The 18316-nt window shown below is 32.9% G+C and overlaps 1 protein-coding gene across 9 annotated transcripts in view; it reads left to right on the top strand.

Annotated features, from left to right (window-relative positions):
- The window catches only part of Ubr3 (ubiquitin protein ligase E3 component n-recognin 3), a 226280-nt gene that overhangs the window by 118449 nt on the left and 89515 nt on the right, over positions 1-18316 (top strand). For all 9 annotated transcript variants that reach the window (XR_007350982.1, XM_048812453.1, XM_015479299.2 and 6 more), the window contains 3 exons: positions 431-891; positions 8570-8658; positions 14944-15093. Coding sequence is in view for 8 of the 9 variants with exons in the window: in XM_048812453.1 (XP_048668410.1) it covers positions 431-891; positions 8570-8658; positions 14944-15093 (700 nt within the window). In the remaining variant the exon portion in view is untranslated. The remainder of the gene's footprint in view (positions 1-430; positions 892-8569; positions 8659-14943; positions 15094-18316) is intronic.

Consider the following 18316-nt stretch of genomic DNA (forward strand, 5'->3'; position numbering starts at 1 on the left):
TTTTTTTTTTTTTTTTTTTTTTTTTTTTTTTTTTTTTTGAGAGAGAGAGAGAGAGAGAGAGAGAGAGAGAGAGAGAGAGAATTTTTTTTAATATTTATTTTTTAGTTTTCGGCAGACACATCTCTATTTGTATGTGGTGCTGAGGATCGAACCCAGCGCTGCGTGCATGCCAGGCGAGCACGCTACCGCTTGAGCCACATCCCCAGCCCAAGTCTTCTTTTTTCTTATTGGTGTTTCCAGATTGAGTGGAACTCAATTTATTTGAGAAAGAGAGGTGAAGAAGGATCAGATTTATTTAAGAGTTAATCAGTGTAATAAATCTCTTGATGAAACTTTGAGCATTCCCTTTGAAAAATATATTAATGTATTTTTAGAGTTGATACTGAATAACTTCTCTTGATTTTTCTTTTTTTCTCATGTCTACTGGTAGAATTCTGGTACAGCTCAAGTTTTCAGCTTAGTAGCAGAACGTAGAAAGAAATTTCAGGAGATCATCAATCGTAGTAACAGTGAAGCAAATCAGGTGGTTCGTCCCAAAACTTCAAGTAAATGGTCTGCTCCTGGTTCAGCTCCCCAGTTAACGACAGCCATTTTGGAAATTAAAGAAAGTATATTGTCTTTGCTAATTAAGCTTCATCACAAACTCTCAGGAAAACAAAACTCCTACTATCCTCCTTGGCTGGATGACATTGAAATTTTAATCCAGCCAGAAATTCCTAAATACAGTCATGGCGATGGTATAACTGCAGTAGAAAGAATTTTACTAAAAGCTGCATTGCAAAGCAGAATGAACAAACGTATCATTGAAGAGATATGTAGAAAAGTGACCCCACCTGTACCACCCAAAAAAATCACTGCAGCAGAGAAGAAAACCCTGGATAAAGAAGAAAGGTAACTTTTATTTTTAATGTTTTAAATATGTATGGTACAGTTGAAGATTTGATTGTTTTTTTCTCCTTTTACATCATCTGAGACCTGATTGTTTTAGCAATAACAATAATTGCTGATTAATTTGTAAGACAAATGAAATTGAACATAGCACTTATATGCGTAGTATGATGTGTTACTTGGGGGTGAGAAGATGAGTTTCTGACCCCACCATGAAATTACTACTTTAAACTTGTAGGCTTCTTCAGAAAAATTACTTATAATTCTTATTGTTATAAGAATCTAATAATTCTGTTGGTATTGTGAGAAAGTATTATTAGTTCAGTGATAAATGAGAATAGAAAAAAATTGGAAGACTTTTAAACATTTCTCAAAATAATAAAAGTCCAATTACTTTACTCTTGTTCCTTTATAATCTTTATGTAACTACTATTTATTAAAAAGGTAATGTTTTTAAACACACTTATGCCTTAGCTTTTGGAGTTTTAGGTTGCTTCTAATTTGCTGTTGAGTCATAGTATTTATAAATCTTTGACTTTCTTCCTTGGAATGATGTTTTTATAAGTGGAGTTTGTAGGTAATGAACTGTGGTATGGTTCTTGGCACATGCTTCTTGCTAAGAGCTGTATTCAAGTTATGTTACTATGCATTATTACCAGCTGTTTTCCAACAGACTTGTTGCCATTGCCTACCTTGTTTGTCAATAACATGACAAATGACAAGATGAATCTTGAGAGACTGCAACTCAGTGTGATTGTCAATCCTTTAGACCGGATTAGTATTTATTAGAAAAACCAAAAAAACAAAAATAACTTCTAATGAATACAGAGAAGACTAAAAGGACCAGATTATTAAAACATTTTTTTAGATGAAATTCAAGAGTGCAATTGCTTACTTTTTGAGCTTTTAAATAATATTCATTGGTTTAATTTCTCTAAAACAAATTTGTCTACTAAAGCAATAAAGCAAAAATTAAAAAAATAAGAAAGCAACAAAGCAAAATTATAGGTGAAATATATACTTTCCTTTATAGAGTTGAAAAGGATCATCTCAATGTTATTTTATTTTTAAAAAATATTTATTTATTTTTTTTTTAGTTATAGGTGGACACAATGTCTTTATTTTACTTTATGTGGTGCTAAGGATCAAACCCAGTGCCTCACACATGCCAGGTGTGCACTCTACCTCTGAGCCACAACCCTAGCCCTCAATGTTATTTTAATCAAGAACCTTGCACTTTTGTCATATCCTCTTTCATACAGATAAAAATCATTCTTGGCACATTGTTAAATGGACTACTGTTGTGAGCTACATGAGCAACACATTACTTTTTTTTAGTTGTAGATGGACACAATATCTTTATTTTTATTTTATTTTATTTTATTTTTATGTGGTTCTGATGATCAAACGCAGGCCTCATGCGTGCAAGGCAAGCACCCTACCACTGAGCTACAACCCCAGTCTTCCTGCAATATATTATTTGATAGTTTGAAGTGTTTTTTAGAGGTACTTTCTGGAGTTATTTTGTCTTCTTATTACTTTTAAAATTAAATGTAGATATTAGGGGTTGATTATCAGTGGAAGCCAGCCTCAGGTAGATTTTATACTAGTGATACATTTTCCATTCATCAAGTATCACTCAGGATCTTCTCTGGATAGGAACTATGTCCAACGTTGAACTCCCTGACCTTGAGGAATTAATACTATAGTGGGAGACAGACTAGTAAACAGATAGTTTTTAGTGTAATAAATACTATGTTAGGTGTACAGGGTATTAATGGGAATAGCAGGATATAAAAAGCTAAGAAGGTAACCAGATATAATAATTAATTTGGTACTTAAGGTGTAAATGATTACAGATAAACCATTGAAAGATTTTTAAGAAGGGAATAATATGTAGTGTAATCACGTGCAAATTGGGTTGAGTGTGGTCAGACTGGAGATTGGGCTACGGAGCTATTTAAGAATCTAGGAGAGCAGGTGTAGTGAGGGTAAATATAAAAATAGGAGAAGATGTATACAAGCTATTTGGCAGCTTCAGGTTGTTAGACTTTGTGATCAATTTGATGTGGGAGATGAGGGAAAATTCATGATTTATTCCTAGAGTTGTAACTTGGATGATGTTCCTGTTTACTAAGATAAGGAGTTATAATAGAGTGCTAAAGCTTTGCTGTAACATTGATAATTCAGGTCATTACTGAGTTTTAGGAAGACATCTGGGTGAAGATGCCTACTTAGATAAAGAGTTTGTGACTTAGGGGACAATTCTTAGCTAGAGCTACAGATATTTTCATAGAGGTTAATAGTGGAAATCTTGTATATGGGAAAGAATGCATATAAAATAATAAGACTGAATGTGAAACTCAAGGAAAAAACATTAAAGCAAATGCTTGAGGAATGGGTACCTACAATGTGACTTAAAAGGGATGGCTAGAGTGGAGTGGTATGAAAACTGGGATGAGTAGCATTAGAGAAGGCATCATAGGAGGAAGCTTAGAAAGAAGAAACTTAACAAGATTGTTTGCTGCTGCAAGAGGTCAGATAAGATTGGCAGCCCATTCGATTTGCTGATTAGGAGGTCATCCTTTGGATATTACATTAGGAGAAATATTAGTTATATATGTAGTTGTACTTCATTTCTGATATTTTAAAAGTCAGTTACAGGGCTGGGGTTGTGGCTCAGAGGTAGAATGCTTACCTAGCATGCGTGAGGCACTGGGTTTGATCCTTAGCACCACATGAAAATAAAGATATTGTATCCACCTATAACTAAAAAAAAATTAAGAAAAAAAGTTACAGAAAATTCATATTAAGATATACATAGAAGTCTATAGGAGATTAAAAATTTAGAAGCTTTTCTGTTTCTTTTTCATAGAATTGTACTTCCAGATATGACTTATAAAGAACTAACATAATTTAGGTGTCAGCTTATTACTTTTTGTATTAGTAACTGCCCAGAATTTAATACATCTACTGTTGATACAATTAGAAGGTTGGAAACAAGGTTAAGGTTTTTTGTTTGATTTTCTTTTTTTTTTTTTAACAGTACCAGGGATTGAGCCCAGAGGTGCTCTACCACTGATCTATATCCCCAGCATTTTCATTTTTTATTTTGAGACAGGGTCTCTCTAAGTTGCCCAGGCTGACCTCAAACCTGTGATCCTCCTGTCTCAGCTTCCCAAGTTGCTGGGATAACAGGCATGCATCACCATGCTTAGCAAGATTTTTACTTTTGTTAACTTCTTCTAAATTAGTGGTCTTTCCTTTCAATTTTGTAATTATTTTGAACATTCAGTGGATCAGAGTTTATTTTATGTGGTTAATGGTATCTTGTAGTTATTACTAATAATAGATGTAATATTGGAGGATATAATTTAGATACTATTTTTATAGAGGCCCTAATGCTCTTGTATTAAATAATACTCAAAATTTTAGACTTTTTTGTGATAGGTTTTGTTTCCTTTGAGCAGTAATGATATTGACATGCACTTGAAATGAATTATGTAGCAGATAGAATGAAGATGAATTTGAATCTTGCTGTGCTTCTCATTTGTCCTTTCTCTATTTTGGATTATGTTTCACAATAAAGGCAGATCAGTTTATAAACACTTAATGATGATTCATTTCTATGTGCCTCACCTATAGACAAACTTGGCATCACTTTCATAATAGATTAACTCCTTAGAAAACAAGATACAAACCAGAAACTTTAGATGGTTGTAATAATATACACTTTCAATGTCTTCATCTCCAGGATAATAATGGAAAATTTTGATGACGTAGGCAGTCTATCTGAACTTGTTTATATCTTTTTGTTAATGGTCTTTATTTACATTTATGCTCAATTTTAGTAAGTAATAACCTAAATTAAGAAAAAAATTTATAGGGGCTGGAGTTGTAGCTCAGTGGTAGAGCAATTGCCTACATGTGTAAGGCACTGGGTTTGATCCTCAGTACCACATAAAAATAAACAAAATAAAGATATTATGTCCATTGGCAACTAGGAAAAAAAAAAGAAAGAACAGTGACATTCGATTTCTAGTTACAAAGCTGGTACAGAAATGCATTTTTAATTCTAATGCCAAGCAGTTATACTTGAGGTTTTTAAAATTTGATATATAGATTTTTTTGTGGGGGGTGGTGGGTGGGTACTGGGATGAGCTACATACCCAGCCCTATTTTGTATTTTATTTAGAGACAGGGTCTTACTGAATTTCTTAGTGCCTTGATTTTGCTGAAGCTGGCTTTGAACTAGCGATCCTTCTGTCTTGGCCTCCCAAGCTGCTGGGATCACAGGCATGCGCCACCATGCCCTGCTTGATATATAGACTTGTTATTTGAAATAGAGTGTTCTGAACATATTTATTCTAAATATAAATGTCTTTCAGAATGCTGAACATCTATAGCACATTTTTTGTTTGATGCCATTTCCTTTGTGGCAGATGTTTGAGGATGAAATTAATTTTTATGAATTTTTTATTTTAAAGTAATCTTAAACTTGAAATATTTCAGGGGAATTATAAGGAACTTCTTGAATTATTTCAGAATAAGTTGCTGGTGTGGTTCACTTTTATTGTGGAATATTTTACTATGCATTTCCTAGAAATAAGGACCTTTTCTTATATAACCAGGGCGACTATCAAAATGAGGAAATTAGTCTGGGCACAGTGATGCCAGTTACTGTCCCAGTTACTTGGGAATTTGAGGCAGAGGGATTTCTTAAGCTCAGGAGTTTGAAACCAGCAAAGCAGCATTGGCAACGTAGTAAGACCCTCATCTCAAGACAAAGCCAAGAAAAAAAAAAGTATTTGAGTGTGATTAAATCCTTAATTAAATTCTTTAATTGTATTATTTTTGTCTCCTTCAATGTGGAATAGTTTCCTCAGCCTTTCCTTAATTTTTGTTGACTGTGACAGCTTTGAATATTACAGGGCAGTAGTAGCATTGTAGAATGTACCTCAATTTGGGTATGCCATCCTTTATGTTGGATTTAGGTGGTGCCTATGTGGCAGGAATATCAATGAAGAATCACTGTTTTGTTTTCATTGTATCCCATCAGGTGGTCCATGATTTCAGTTTGTTTCATTACTGATGATTACATTTGATTGTTTTAAGGGGGTGTCTGCCAGAGTTCTTTACTGTTAAGTTACCCTTTTCCACCTTTGTAATTAATATGCAATTTGTGAAGATATACTCTGAGATACTGTACTATCCCTTTTCTTATCAACTTTCAATATATGTACGTTTATTAGGGTTCCTACTTTCTGTTTTATAATCTGATGTGCTCATATTCAGTTTGATGCTCAAATTGTTCCAGGTTTAGATCCTAGAAATTTCTTTAATCTGGTTATATGCCCTTTTCATCTATAACTTTCATTCTTAGAGTATATTCTTATTTTTTTAATATTTATTTTTTAGTTGTAGTTGGACACAATATCTTTGTTTTATTTATTTATTTTTGTGTGGTGCTGAGGATTGAACCCAGGGCCTCGAATGCTAGGAGAGCGCTCTACCGCTGAGCCACAATCCTAGCTCGAGTATATTCTTATTTTGTGGGGCAATAAATTGTTCCAGGCTCATCTTGTACTTGAGGTCAGTCATTTGTCCAAAGAGTACTGGTTGCTTTTAGTAGAGAATGGTGTTTAGAAACCACAAGCCATGTGTTTATTCTAATGAGGAATAGTTGTTTCAGGTCCTCTTAGTGGACAGAGCTGGGGAAAACTGTTTATTTGTATGTCTATGTGTGTGTGTGTGTGTGTGTTGGGGGCTGGAAGGAGGGGAGGGAGAATTATTCTTATGTCTGTTTATAATACTTAAATTGCAATCTTGACACCATAGGAATCATTCTGTTTTTTCTCTTTCCATATTGTAATTCATTTCCATAGTGAGAAACCCAGCACCCATTATCCTCAATGTATATATTACTTTTTTGATAATTTCCCTTGTCTGTAATCAATTTCTTACAATCTTTCCACACACCAATGCCCTCTTGTGTTAGGTTGTTGGATCCTGACACCCAGGGCTTGGTAACTCTAGCCATTTGTGTTTAGGAAAAAAGGGATATACTTAATGTTTTGAAATGATCAATGCCATTGAGAATTAAGTTTGATGAAGATGAATGATCAACTTTAATAATAATATTTTGACTCAAGAACAATGTAAAAGAGTTATAGCTATTAAATAATAAAGCAAGTTTTCTCATGTGGATCCTAAATATCTGTAAATGTTAGAAAAGAAATGTTAAAAAATCTTTTGAACATTATTGGCAAAAGTATGTAACTTCTGATAAGATGGACCACAGTACTTTATAGTTCCTGATTATCTCTTTTAATTTAATGGGAGCAGATGTGTGAATAATCTAAAAATCACTGTTTGCATTTTATTCCTTTAAATTCTATTATGTCTTTGACTATCTTTCAGATTTATAGAAAAATACTTTGAGGTTTTTCATAGAAATGACTATATAGCATCTCCATCTAACATAATACTTTGTCTTTTATAGTGTACAGGAATCATAAAGGGCTATTAAAAGAAATTATTTTAATTTAGTCTACTATGTTATTATGTTTTTTGTTTCATGGGCTGTGATCAGTTCCTCTTTGAGTTTCATTCAACTAAAATGTTATCTTTCCTAAGGAGTTAATATAAAACTTATTTTTTAAAACTTTTTTCTTTCCTCCTTCTTTTTAAATTACCATTTTAACCTTTTTTAATTGGGTATGAAATTTTATGCTCCCGGGGCTGGGTTTGTGGCTCTGTAGCAGAGAGCTTGCCTCTGACTTCTGGGGTACTGGGTTCGATTCTCAGCACCATATAAAAATAAATAAACAAAATAAAGATATTGTTGTGTCCATATATAACTAAAAACAATTATTTTTGTGTTCACTAGTATTGTTAGTGTTCAATTCTATCAGCTTTCTTTATTAGTTTACTTTATTTTCTTATTTTTATGGTCCTATTGTATTATCTTTTTGTTTTGTTTTTGTAACCACTCTCAAATTAAAATCTTCTTTGAAAGAAGATAAAAGTAGATAAGGTATAAATAATAAAGAGACCATAGTAAATTAATTCAAATGAATATTTATACTTGGGATATGTTTTTATTCTCTGTTGTGTTTGTTTCATATTCTTTTGCTTCATACAAGCCAAATTAAACTTGGACTATGTCTTAGTAGAAACTAGGACATTTACTGGCTTTTGCTCATTCTCTATTAGGGGAAACCTATTTTTAGGATAAAAATAAATCTGATTATTCTTATCTTTTAGATTTTGTTTATATATAAACCTCATAGCTTTTTATAGCAACTGATTTACTGTCATTTGTGCCTGAGGTTAAATTGCTAGTCCCTTGCTGAAAAAGACTCTTGCTCTTCCTATCAAAATACATATACTTAGGACATTGTTTTGTTGGAAATCAAATTTTCTACCAACCTTAATTATTAGATCACATTTAAAGGTAAATCTTGGCTTTTATTTTTACTTATTGAGTGAGTGAGTTTGAAGCCTAAAGCAGTAGAATCCTTGGGAGAGTCAAGTCTTACATGAAATTTAATGCATAATGTAGAAAATAGATTGTTCTCCATTATTTGCAAGGATCTTTTCATACATTATATACTACTCAAAGATAGTAGATTAGTTTTAAGCACATTTGGTACTCATAATTTATTTCTGTTTAATCTAGGCGACAAAAGGCTAGAGAGAGACAACAGAAATTGCTTGCAGAATTTGCTTCACGACAGAAAAGCTTTATGGAAACTGCAATGGATGTTGGTAAGTCAAAACTTTTTAGGTTAGAACTCTCATAGTCATTACATTAGGGATGATCTTGACCAATCTTCCACAAGTTTTAAATATTACAGACAGATGATTTCTAGTCTTTATGTAAACAATATAATGATGGAGGATTGATCTCTATTATAGACAGTTCATTCTGTGGTTGAATGGCTGCCATTGTGAGGAAGACCTTCCTGTTGGTAGCAGTACATAGAGAGTATGTTCCCTCTTTTCTATTAAACTGTCCCTCAGATTTCTGAGATATTGCTAAAGATAAGGCACACTTTTTGTTTTCATTCAGATTAGCATTTAGATTCCTACAATAAGAAGGAATGCCATGTTTCTGTATGATGGTAGGTTGCTCTGAGTAACCTTTTACAAACATTGAAGGAATGGATTAAATTAACCTTCAGTTAACCAGGATACTCCTTTCCATGACTTTTTACATTACAGTGATTGTTTTGCTTTGCTTGCTTACAGAGGTTCTTTGCAAGCTTGATTCTTTCTTTTTCCTTTTCTTTTTAGACAAAATTGATGAAAGAAAATAAGTTGTGACAGCAAAACAAAATGTCAGCAACCTTAACAATTTAAAAGTAAATAAGTAATTAACAAGTAGGTTAGCTTTTTCACTGCTGTGACTAAAAGACCCAACCATAACAATTGTAGAGGAGGAAAAGTGTATTTGAGAGCTCATGGTTTCAGAGATCTCAGTCCATTGACAGCCAGCAGACACCATTCCTTGGGAATTGAGGTGGAAGAGTATGTCTGGTGGAGGGAAGCAGAGAGAGACTAAGCTCAGATCACCAAATATACACCTCAGAGGCACACCCACAGTGACCCACCTCTTCCAGCCACACCCTACCTACCTTCAGTTACCACTCAGTTAATTCCTATCAGGGGATTAATTCACTGATTGGGTTAAGGCTCTCATAACCCAATAATTTCTCCTTTAAACCTTCTTGCATTGTCTCACACAGGAGCTTTTGTGGGACACTTCTAACTATAATAAATCCTTACAAATATGTGCATTCAAACATGTGTTTACATTTCCATTCTTTTTTTTTTTTTTTGCCCCTAGAGGGATCTTTATTTATATACCTTTTTTACAGGTATTTTTTCTGGTAGTTAATGGATAGCTTCAAAGCCCGAACTTCTTTGATTTACATAATTTTTAAGAGTTACAATCTTTTCTGACATACGTTGATTGTTCAAAATCTTTTTTCTATAACCTTAGCCAATCATGATTAAGCTTTTATGTTTTCACCTCAATCACTAGGTGCTAGGTGATGCAACTAGACTACATGTCTCCTGACCTATTATTCACTTCTAACTTTAAAGCATACCTATAGTTATTTTATTAACCTTTAACTTTAAAGCATACTTATGATTATTGGTAAGCTTTCTTACTTCTAAACTAAAATCCCAGTAAAATACACTTAAAATAGTGAAAGTCTGTTTCCATTCATTTTTGTACACATAAGTACATATCCAATGGCCAGAAGAGGTGTGAAGATGGGGTCAGTCCAGATATAGCCAACTGTTTCCTAAATGATTGACATTGGGGTTTATGTTCAGGTCATAACTTTGATGGAAAGAATACTCGAATTCTGTTTGTGGAATTTACTTAGTATTAGTTGACTTTCTCATATGGAAGAAGAGGGTTTATCTATTTACAGTACTAACTCGATACCCTTTCATATAAAATGAACTAATAATCACTCCTATGCTTTTTTCATTTTTCCATTCCTCATCTCTATCTCTTGCTTTTTATCACCTACTTTTTAGTTACTTATTTACTTTTAAATTGTCAACATTGCTAACATTTTGTTTTGCTGTCACAGACTTTGGATGGATGGAGTCTTCCATCCAAAGGTTGTCTCTAAAACAGTTACATTAGTATGACTCTTTGGATGTTATGAGTACAGGGTTAAGTAGTACACTAGGATTTATTTACCGTTTTTGAATCCAAGTGGCTTGATTTAAGGAGACTGTCTTTAAAGTCTCTTTTCTTATAGCTGCTTGATTCCTAAACCCATATCAGCTAATGTTTGTTTGTATTTGGGCCAGGACTTTGTTATAGTGTCTTTTTTTTTTTTTTTTTAATCCTGGAGTTTTCAACTGCCCCTTTTGATTTTATTTTAAAAATTATAGCTGGATGCAGTGGTGCATGTCTATAATCCAGTGATTTGGGAGGCTGAGGCAGGAGGATTGCAAGTTTAGACTAGCCTCAAACTTAGCAAGACCCTGTCTCAAAAATTAAAAAGGACTGGGGATATAGTTCAGAGGTAAAGTGTCCTTGGGTTCAGTCCTGAATATCCAATCAATCAACTAACCAATCAATAAAATTGTATTGTTCCAAGAACTGCACTATCTTTATTCTGTCTCTGTCATTCTGCCCAATCAGTCATTCTGTCCTTTGCATGAAATACTTTTCCAGTAGGGTCCATAGTATGCTACATAGCCATTACCTTGAGATTTTCTTATTGTTGGATCAATTTAGGGTTTTCTGTCTCTCATCTCTTTTCTTGGTCATGTCTTATTGGAGTATAGCCTCAAGTATATTTCTAATAATATTCTTATAGAGGCATTCTGATTCTTTATATCTTTGAAAGAGAATTTACTCTGCTGTCACACTTGATTATTCATTTGGATGGATATTGAATGCCAGGTTGATTATATTTTCTGTCACAATTGAAGGCATCACTCTCTTGTCTTTTACTATTCATTTGATGAAAATTCTAGTGGGAATCTCATTCTTATATCTTTGTAGGTGAATATATATTTTTCTTTTCCCATGATCCTTTTATGATCATCTGATTCTGTTATTTTTTAAAATACTTTTTTTTAGTTGTAGTTGGACACAATACCTGTATTTTATTCATTTATTTTTATGTGGTGCTGAGCATCAAACTCAATGCCTTGTATGTGCTAGGCGAGTGCTCTACTGCTGAGCTACAACTTCAGCCCTGATCATCTGATTCTTTGAATCTGAAAATTTATGATTTGTTTCTATGTGCTTTTGTTTTCTTCTTTCTTACAACTTTGTCTTTCCTCCTTAGTCTTTCCAGTCTGTAGATTCATATTTCTGAAGATCTGAGAAAAAATTTACTGTTATTTTTTGATCACTCATATAATCATCCTCTAGGATGGCCCTCAGTGACCCCCATCTCCTGGCATTTATGCCTTATGTACTTTTCTCCCACAATGTATCAAAATTATTCTTTATGACCACAAAGTGTGGCAGAAGAGATGGAATATTATTCCTAAAACTTGGGTATGAGAGACATTATGATTTCTGTCTTGGTTGCTTTCTTTCTTTTATATTAATTGTTCTGGGGAATCCAGCTGCCATGTCATAGCAGAACCACAAAGAGGAACTGAGGCCTCTTGCCAACAGCCACATCAGTGAGCAAGTTGCTGAGGTTGGCCTCAAATTTGCGATCATCCTTCCTCATCCTCCTGAGTTGCTGGGATGATAGGTGTGTGTCACCAAGCCCAGCCCACACAATAGTTTGACAGCAGTTTCAGGAGAGATCCTAACTGAACTAACACCATATAGTTAAGCTGCTTCTATACTGTCTTCCTCAGAAACTGTCAAATACATGTTATGTTTAGCCACTAAGCTTTGGGGTAATTTATTATAGAGAAATATTATAATACTTTTAAATTTTCTTTCTTTTGAGGGATTCTAGTTGGATGATGGATCTTTTAAATTTTTGTGTCTTATTATCATTTGTTCTTTTTGCTTTATGCACTTAGAGAGTTCCTTTCTTCAGTGCCTTCACTACCTTGTTTTTGTATGTGGAAGTCTTCTCTGAAAACTTCCTGAATGTGTTTGAGTTTTTCTTTTCTGAATTATCTTTTAGCTTTCTGAATTGCTTTTAAAATTTATATCGGTCTTTCATGTTGCTAGTTTTCCTCATTTGCCTCATGATCCTTGAAAGATGGTCTGAGTAGCTGATGTGTGTTTATTTTAATGAGGTATGCCAGATTCTTTTCATAGAGTCTGTACTATTTTGTATTCCCACCAGCAGTGTGTGAGTTTCTCTACATCCTTGTCATTAGCATATGTTGTAATTTTGTAGGTGAAAGAAGTGGTATCTTGATTTAGTTTTAGTTGAGATGTCTCTTATTTTATGAAAGAGAATGATCTTTGGACCTTTAATTGCTTCTTATTTCCTGATGTATCTTTTAGCTACTTTGGGACACTTGGCTATGATTTTATACTAAATTAAGTTTTCTTTTATGTTTGTACACTTCCTTGGAATCAGTTATAGCTGTGAACTTTTTAGGTAGGATTGACTTACTTGTGGCATTGGAATGCATATAATATATACTTCTATGAACCTGTGACTGTTGTTTATATGTTGTAAAAATGTTATTTTATAAAATATTTCAATGTAGTTTTGAATTTGGTTGTATTAATTTGCAAAATTCTTATTCTCATTACAAAGTAGAACCTATTTGAATAATTGTTTCACTGAAATTAGAGTGGGATAGAATAGTGTTTACATTGCTTGATTTTGAAATATAAAATTGCTAATTTTGAGGATTGGTGTTAATAGGTCTGCCATTTTAAGTCAGTCGTCTGTGATATAGTATATTACAAAAAATAGACCAATAAATAAAAAACAACGTTTTGGTTATTGTTCCACATATAAGATACACTCTAGTACCAAGCCAAAACAGTTTTAAAAAAGAAAAAAAAAAACAAAAAAAACCCCAAAACCCCCCAACATAATATATCCTTAACATAGGTGAAATAAGATCATATAAAGGTATATGTGGGCAAAACTAATCATATCTTCCTGTTTTCCTTTTTTAATCTTACTCTCTGAGATAAATCCTTGTAAACCTTTTTATTGCTTCATATGATTGCATACATAAATGAATTTTGTTTGTATTTATTTTTCCTGTAATGAAATCATACTGTACAAAAGCTGTGCCATTGTTTCCTTTTTAAAACCTTAAAGTATCATGAAAATCCTTGTATATAAATCTTTTTTAAATCCAAGATTTCATCTTCACACACATATAATATAATATACAGGAGTTAACATAAATGTTTCTAATTTGTGTTTTTTCTTCTTTCATAACTGGTGATTACACTTTGGTTTGTGTACTTGAGTGCTTTTATCTGTGTTCATATAATCATACAAATTCTCCCTTTCTTCTTTCTTTTTCTTGGGGCTAGGGTCATTGATTGCTTTACCAAATGAGATCACTCTTTACTTTTAACCTCAGTAATACTTTACTTTATCTAAAAGTATGTGTCAGATATAATAATATGCCTTTCAAGACTAGACCTCTTTTTATTTTAACTCACTAATCTTATTTACATAGATATGTGCTTTCTGGTTCTGATTCATTCATGTTATTTTTTTTTCTCTAATTTCTCTTTTGGCTTATTTTCACTTCTGTCATTACTAGGCATTAACCAAAGATCTATTTTAGATTCCTACTTCTCTGATTCTAAATAAATATCAAATGTATGTTTACCTTCATGAATTATTATTAAAATATCAAAAGGACATCTTCCTTTTTCTATTTCTGTCATGTATTTTTACATATTTATTTAGATATGCATCTATCTTTTAAGAATTTAATGAAGCACTTCTGTGTCCTTGGTCTTCCCAATTCCCTCTACACATTTCTTTGCCACTATGGGCAGTTTCACTAATCAGGAATTTAAGTGCCTTCATTTGTAAATCATTATTGTGTAAATATTTTATTTCTTTTTGTTAATGACATTACATCACCAGAGGATTACTGATATTTTCTATAATAGTTTTGCTTTACTAATATATATTATGGTCATATGTAATGATTTCCCTATATATTTTTATTTATGAGATACAATCACTAGAATTGGAGTAAGGAAGAAATAGTTTTTTAGCTCCCATCTTATTGTAAATTCCCACCCTTAAGTGCCTCAAAGAAAATTAAAACAATCCTCCCCTTCTTTTCTTAAAATGCTATTTAAAAAATTTTTTTTGATACCAGTGTTTTTGCCTCTGTGTATTTGATATCAATTTTAAACTATGAATGATATATCAGGTATATTTAGCCATATATTATTTGAAGTCTTTATATCAATTCTTTGTAATTTTTGCCAAAATTTTTCTGAGTATACATTTTACTTGAGAAAGATAATTTTTGGCATACTTTTATTACTATATAAATTTATTGGTATTGAAGCTAAAATTATTTTAAATGGATTTTTTTCATTTAAATGGGCTTTTCTTCTTAGGAATTAGGAGTTTTAATTTGTTTTTCCTGCAGATTCTCCTGAAAATGATATTCCTATGGAGATCACCACAGCAGAACTACAGGTTTCTGAGGCAGTATATGATTGTGTTATCTGCGGACAGAGTGGCCCCTCCTCAGAAGACCGACCTACAGGATTGGTTGTATTGTTACAAGCATCATCAGGTAAACTCAGTTTTTCAGTGGGAACATTTTAGAGCCAAGGTATATACAAGAAATTAAAAATAAACAGATGGAAGTTATATCTTTTTCTAGTTAGAACTTCATCTAGCAGTATTGATTTGATCCAAATGACAAGCTTCTTTATCTGGTTTTATCTCAATTTTCTGGACATGAATGTTGGAAGACCTTAATAGAGAGGTCATAAAGAGATAGAGATTTTGAAAAAGAATCAATGGAAATAAAAGACTTAATAAACCAAATCAAAAAATCAGTGGAAGCATCACCAAAAGATTATACCACTTCAAAGATAGATTTTCAATAATAATAATAATCTTGAAGATAAAGTTGACCATAAAGAAAAGATGTTAAAAGACATTGACCAGAAGAATATTCAAGAAATCTGGGATTATATCAACATATAACATTTAAGAATTGTTGGGTAGATGAATGCTCCAAAATACAAACTAAAAGGGTACACAATCTTTTCAATGAAATAATATTAGGAAAAATTTCCAAATATTAGAAATGAGATGGAAATTCAAATATAAGAGGCATATAGAACTCCAGATATACAGAATTGCAGTAGAACTACTCCAAGACACATATAATGAAAATGCTTAATATACAAAATAAGGATAGAATTATAAAAGCTTCAAGAGAAAAACTGACTGGTTTGATTTAGAGATAAGACAATTTGGATTTAAACTGATTTCTCAACACAGACCTCAAAAGCCAGGAGGGCTTGCAATAATATATGCCAAGCTCTGAAAGAAAATGGGTGCCAACGAAGATTACTACAACCAGCAAAATTATCCTTCAGAATTGAAAATAAAAACCTTCTATGATAAACAGAAACTAAAAGAATTCATAACCACAAAGCCTGTACTACAAAACATACTCAATAAAATATTTCAGGAAGAAGAAATGGAAAATAAAAATGTAAACAAGCATAGGGAAGATGCATTATGTTAAATGCAGTTAAAGGAGAACCAAGTTTGAATTAAATATCACAAAATGAATCAAATTGCCAGGAAAAAAAAATCTCTCTTTAAAAACATTGAATGTAAATGATCTTAACTCATCAATTAAAAGACATAGATTGGGGGCTAGGGTTGTGGCTCAGTGGTAGAGTGCTCAACTAGCATGTGCGAGGCCCTGGGTTTGATCCTCAGCAACACATAAAAATAAGTAAATAAAATAAAGGTATTGTGTCCAACTACAACTAAAAAATAAATACTAAAAAAAAAAGACATAGATTGTCAGCTTCGATTAAAACCCAAGACCTAACAATATGTTGTTTGCAAGAGATACACCTTACAAAGATATCCACAGACTGAAGGTGAAAGGATGGCAAAAGATATACCATGCAAATTAAAATTACAAACAAGCAGGGTTAGCCATTCTCATATCAGACAAAGTGGACTTCAAGCTGAAATTAATCAGAAGGTCCCTTCATACTGGTTGATGGAATCATCCGGCAATAAGATATAATGACTTCAAATATTTGTGCCCCAAGCAATATTATTTATCCTTTCAAAAAAAACAACTCTTTGCTTTGTTGACTTTGTATTTTCTTTTCTTCTCAATTACATTGATTTTGGCTCTGATTTTAATTATTTCTGGTGTACTACTGACTTTGGTGTTGGTTTGCTCTTCTTAGAAGATGGAAAGACATCATATTCCTGGGTAGGCATAATTAATATTATCAAAATGTCCAGTCTATCAAAAGTCTTATACAGAATCAGGGCAATCCCCATTAAAATACCAATGACATTCTTCACAGGACTAAAAAAAGCAGTTCTAAAGTTATTTTGGAAACATAAGAGATCCAGAATAGCCAAAGCAGTCTGAGTGAAAAGATTGATGCTGGAGGCATCACAATACCAGACCTCAAATTATACTACAGAACTATAGTATAATTGAAAATAAAATAAAAATTGAAGATAAGAAGTATAGCATGGTACTGGCACCAAAACAAACATGAAGACCAATGGAATAGAGTAGAATAGAATACACAGAGACAAACCACATAAATAAAGTTAGTTATCTGATACTAGATAAAGGTTCCCCAGCATATATTATAGAAAACATAACTTTTTCAACAAATGATGCTAGAAAAACTGGAAATCCATATGTAGAAGAATGAAAGTTGACACTTTCTCTCACTCTGCACAAAAGTTGACTCAAAGTGGATCAGAGACCTAAGAATTAGACCAGAAACTCTGCAACTGCTAGATTAAAACATAGGTCCAACACTTCACCATATTGACATAGGAACCAACTTCCTTAATAAGACTCCTACCCCAAAATTGATAAGTGGACTGGCATGAAATTATAAAGCTTCTGCACTGCAAAGGAAACTATTAAGAGCACAAAAAGAAAGCTTACAGAATGGGAGAAGATCTTTGTTACCTGCTCCTCGGACAGGACATTAATATCCTGAATATATAAAGATTACTCAAAAAACTTAACACCAAAACCTCCCCAAATAATCCAGTTATTAAATGGGCAAAATAACTACATAGACGCTTCTCAAAAGAAGAAATCAAATGGCCAGCAAATGTATAAAAAAATGTTCAACATCTCTAGCAGTAAGGGAAATGCAAATCAAAGAGATTTCATTTCACTCCAGCCAGAATGGTAATTTTCAAGAATATAAATGATAATAAGTGTTAGAAAATGGAGGAAAAGGTTCACTCTTACATTGTTGGTGGGACTGTAAATTATTGCAGCCACTCTAGAAAGCAGTATGGAGATTACTCAGAAAACTGGAGATGGAACCCTGATATGACCCACTCCTCAGTATATATCCAAAAGATCTAAAATAAGCATACTGTAGGGATATAGCCACCACAGTGTTTATAGCAGCACAATTCGCAGTAGTCAAGCTATGGAACCAACCTAGGTATCCTTCAGATGACTGGATAAAGAAAATGTGGTATATATACACAATTGAGTACTAACCACTAAGAAGGAATAATATGACATTTGATGGTAAATGGATGGAACTGGAGACTGTCATGCTATGTGAAGTAATCCAGATTCAAAGGTTGAAAAATTTTTCTGATATATGGAAGCAAATCCAAAATAAGAGGTGTGGGGTGGGGAGAGAGGGAGAGAGAAAGAGAAAGATAAAGGGTATGGGGATTCTATCAAAATAGAAGAAAGAAAGTCAGTGGACTAGATGAAGGAGATTGAGGGAAAGGAAGAAAGGATTGGATAAGGG

Source organism: Marmota marmota, unplaced genomic scaffold (genome assembly GCF_001458135.2).
Source record: "Marmota marmota marmota unplaced genomic scaffold, marMar, whole genome shotgun sequence".
Taxonomy (NCBI): Eukaryota; Metazoa; Chordata; class Mammalia; order Rodentia; family Sciuridae; genus Marmota; species Marmota marmota.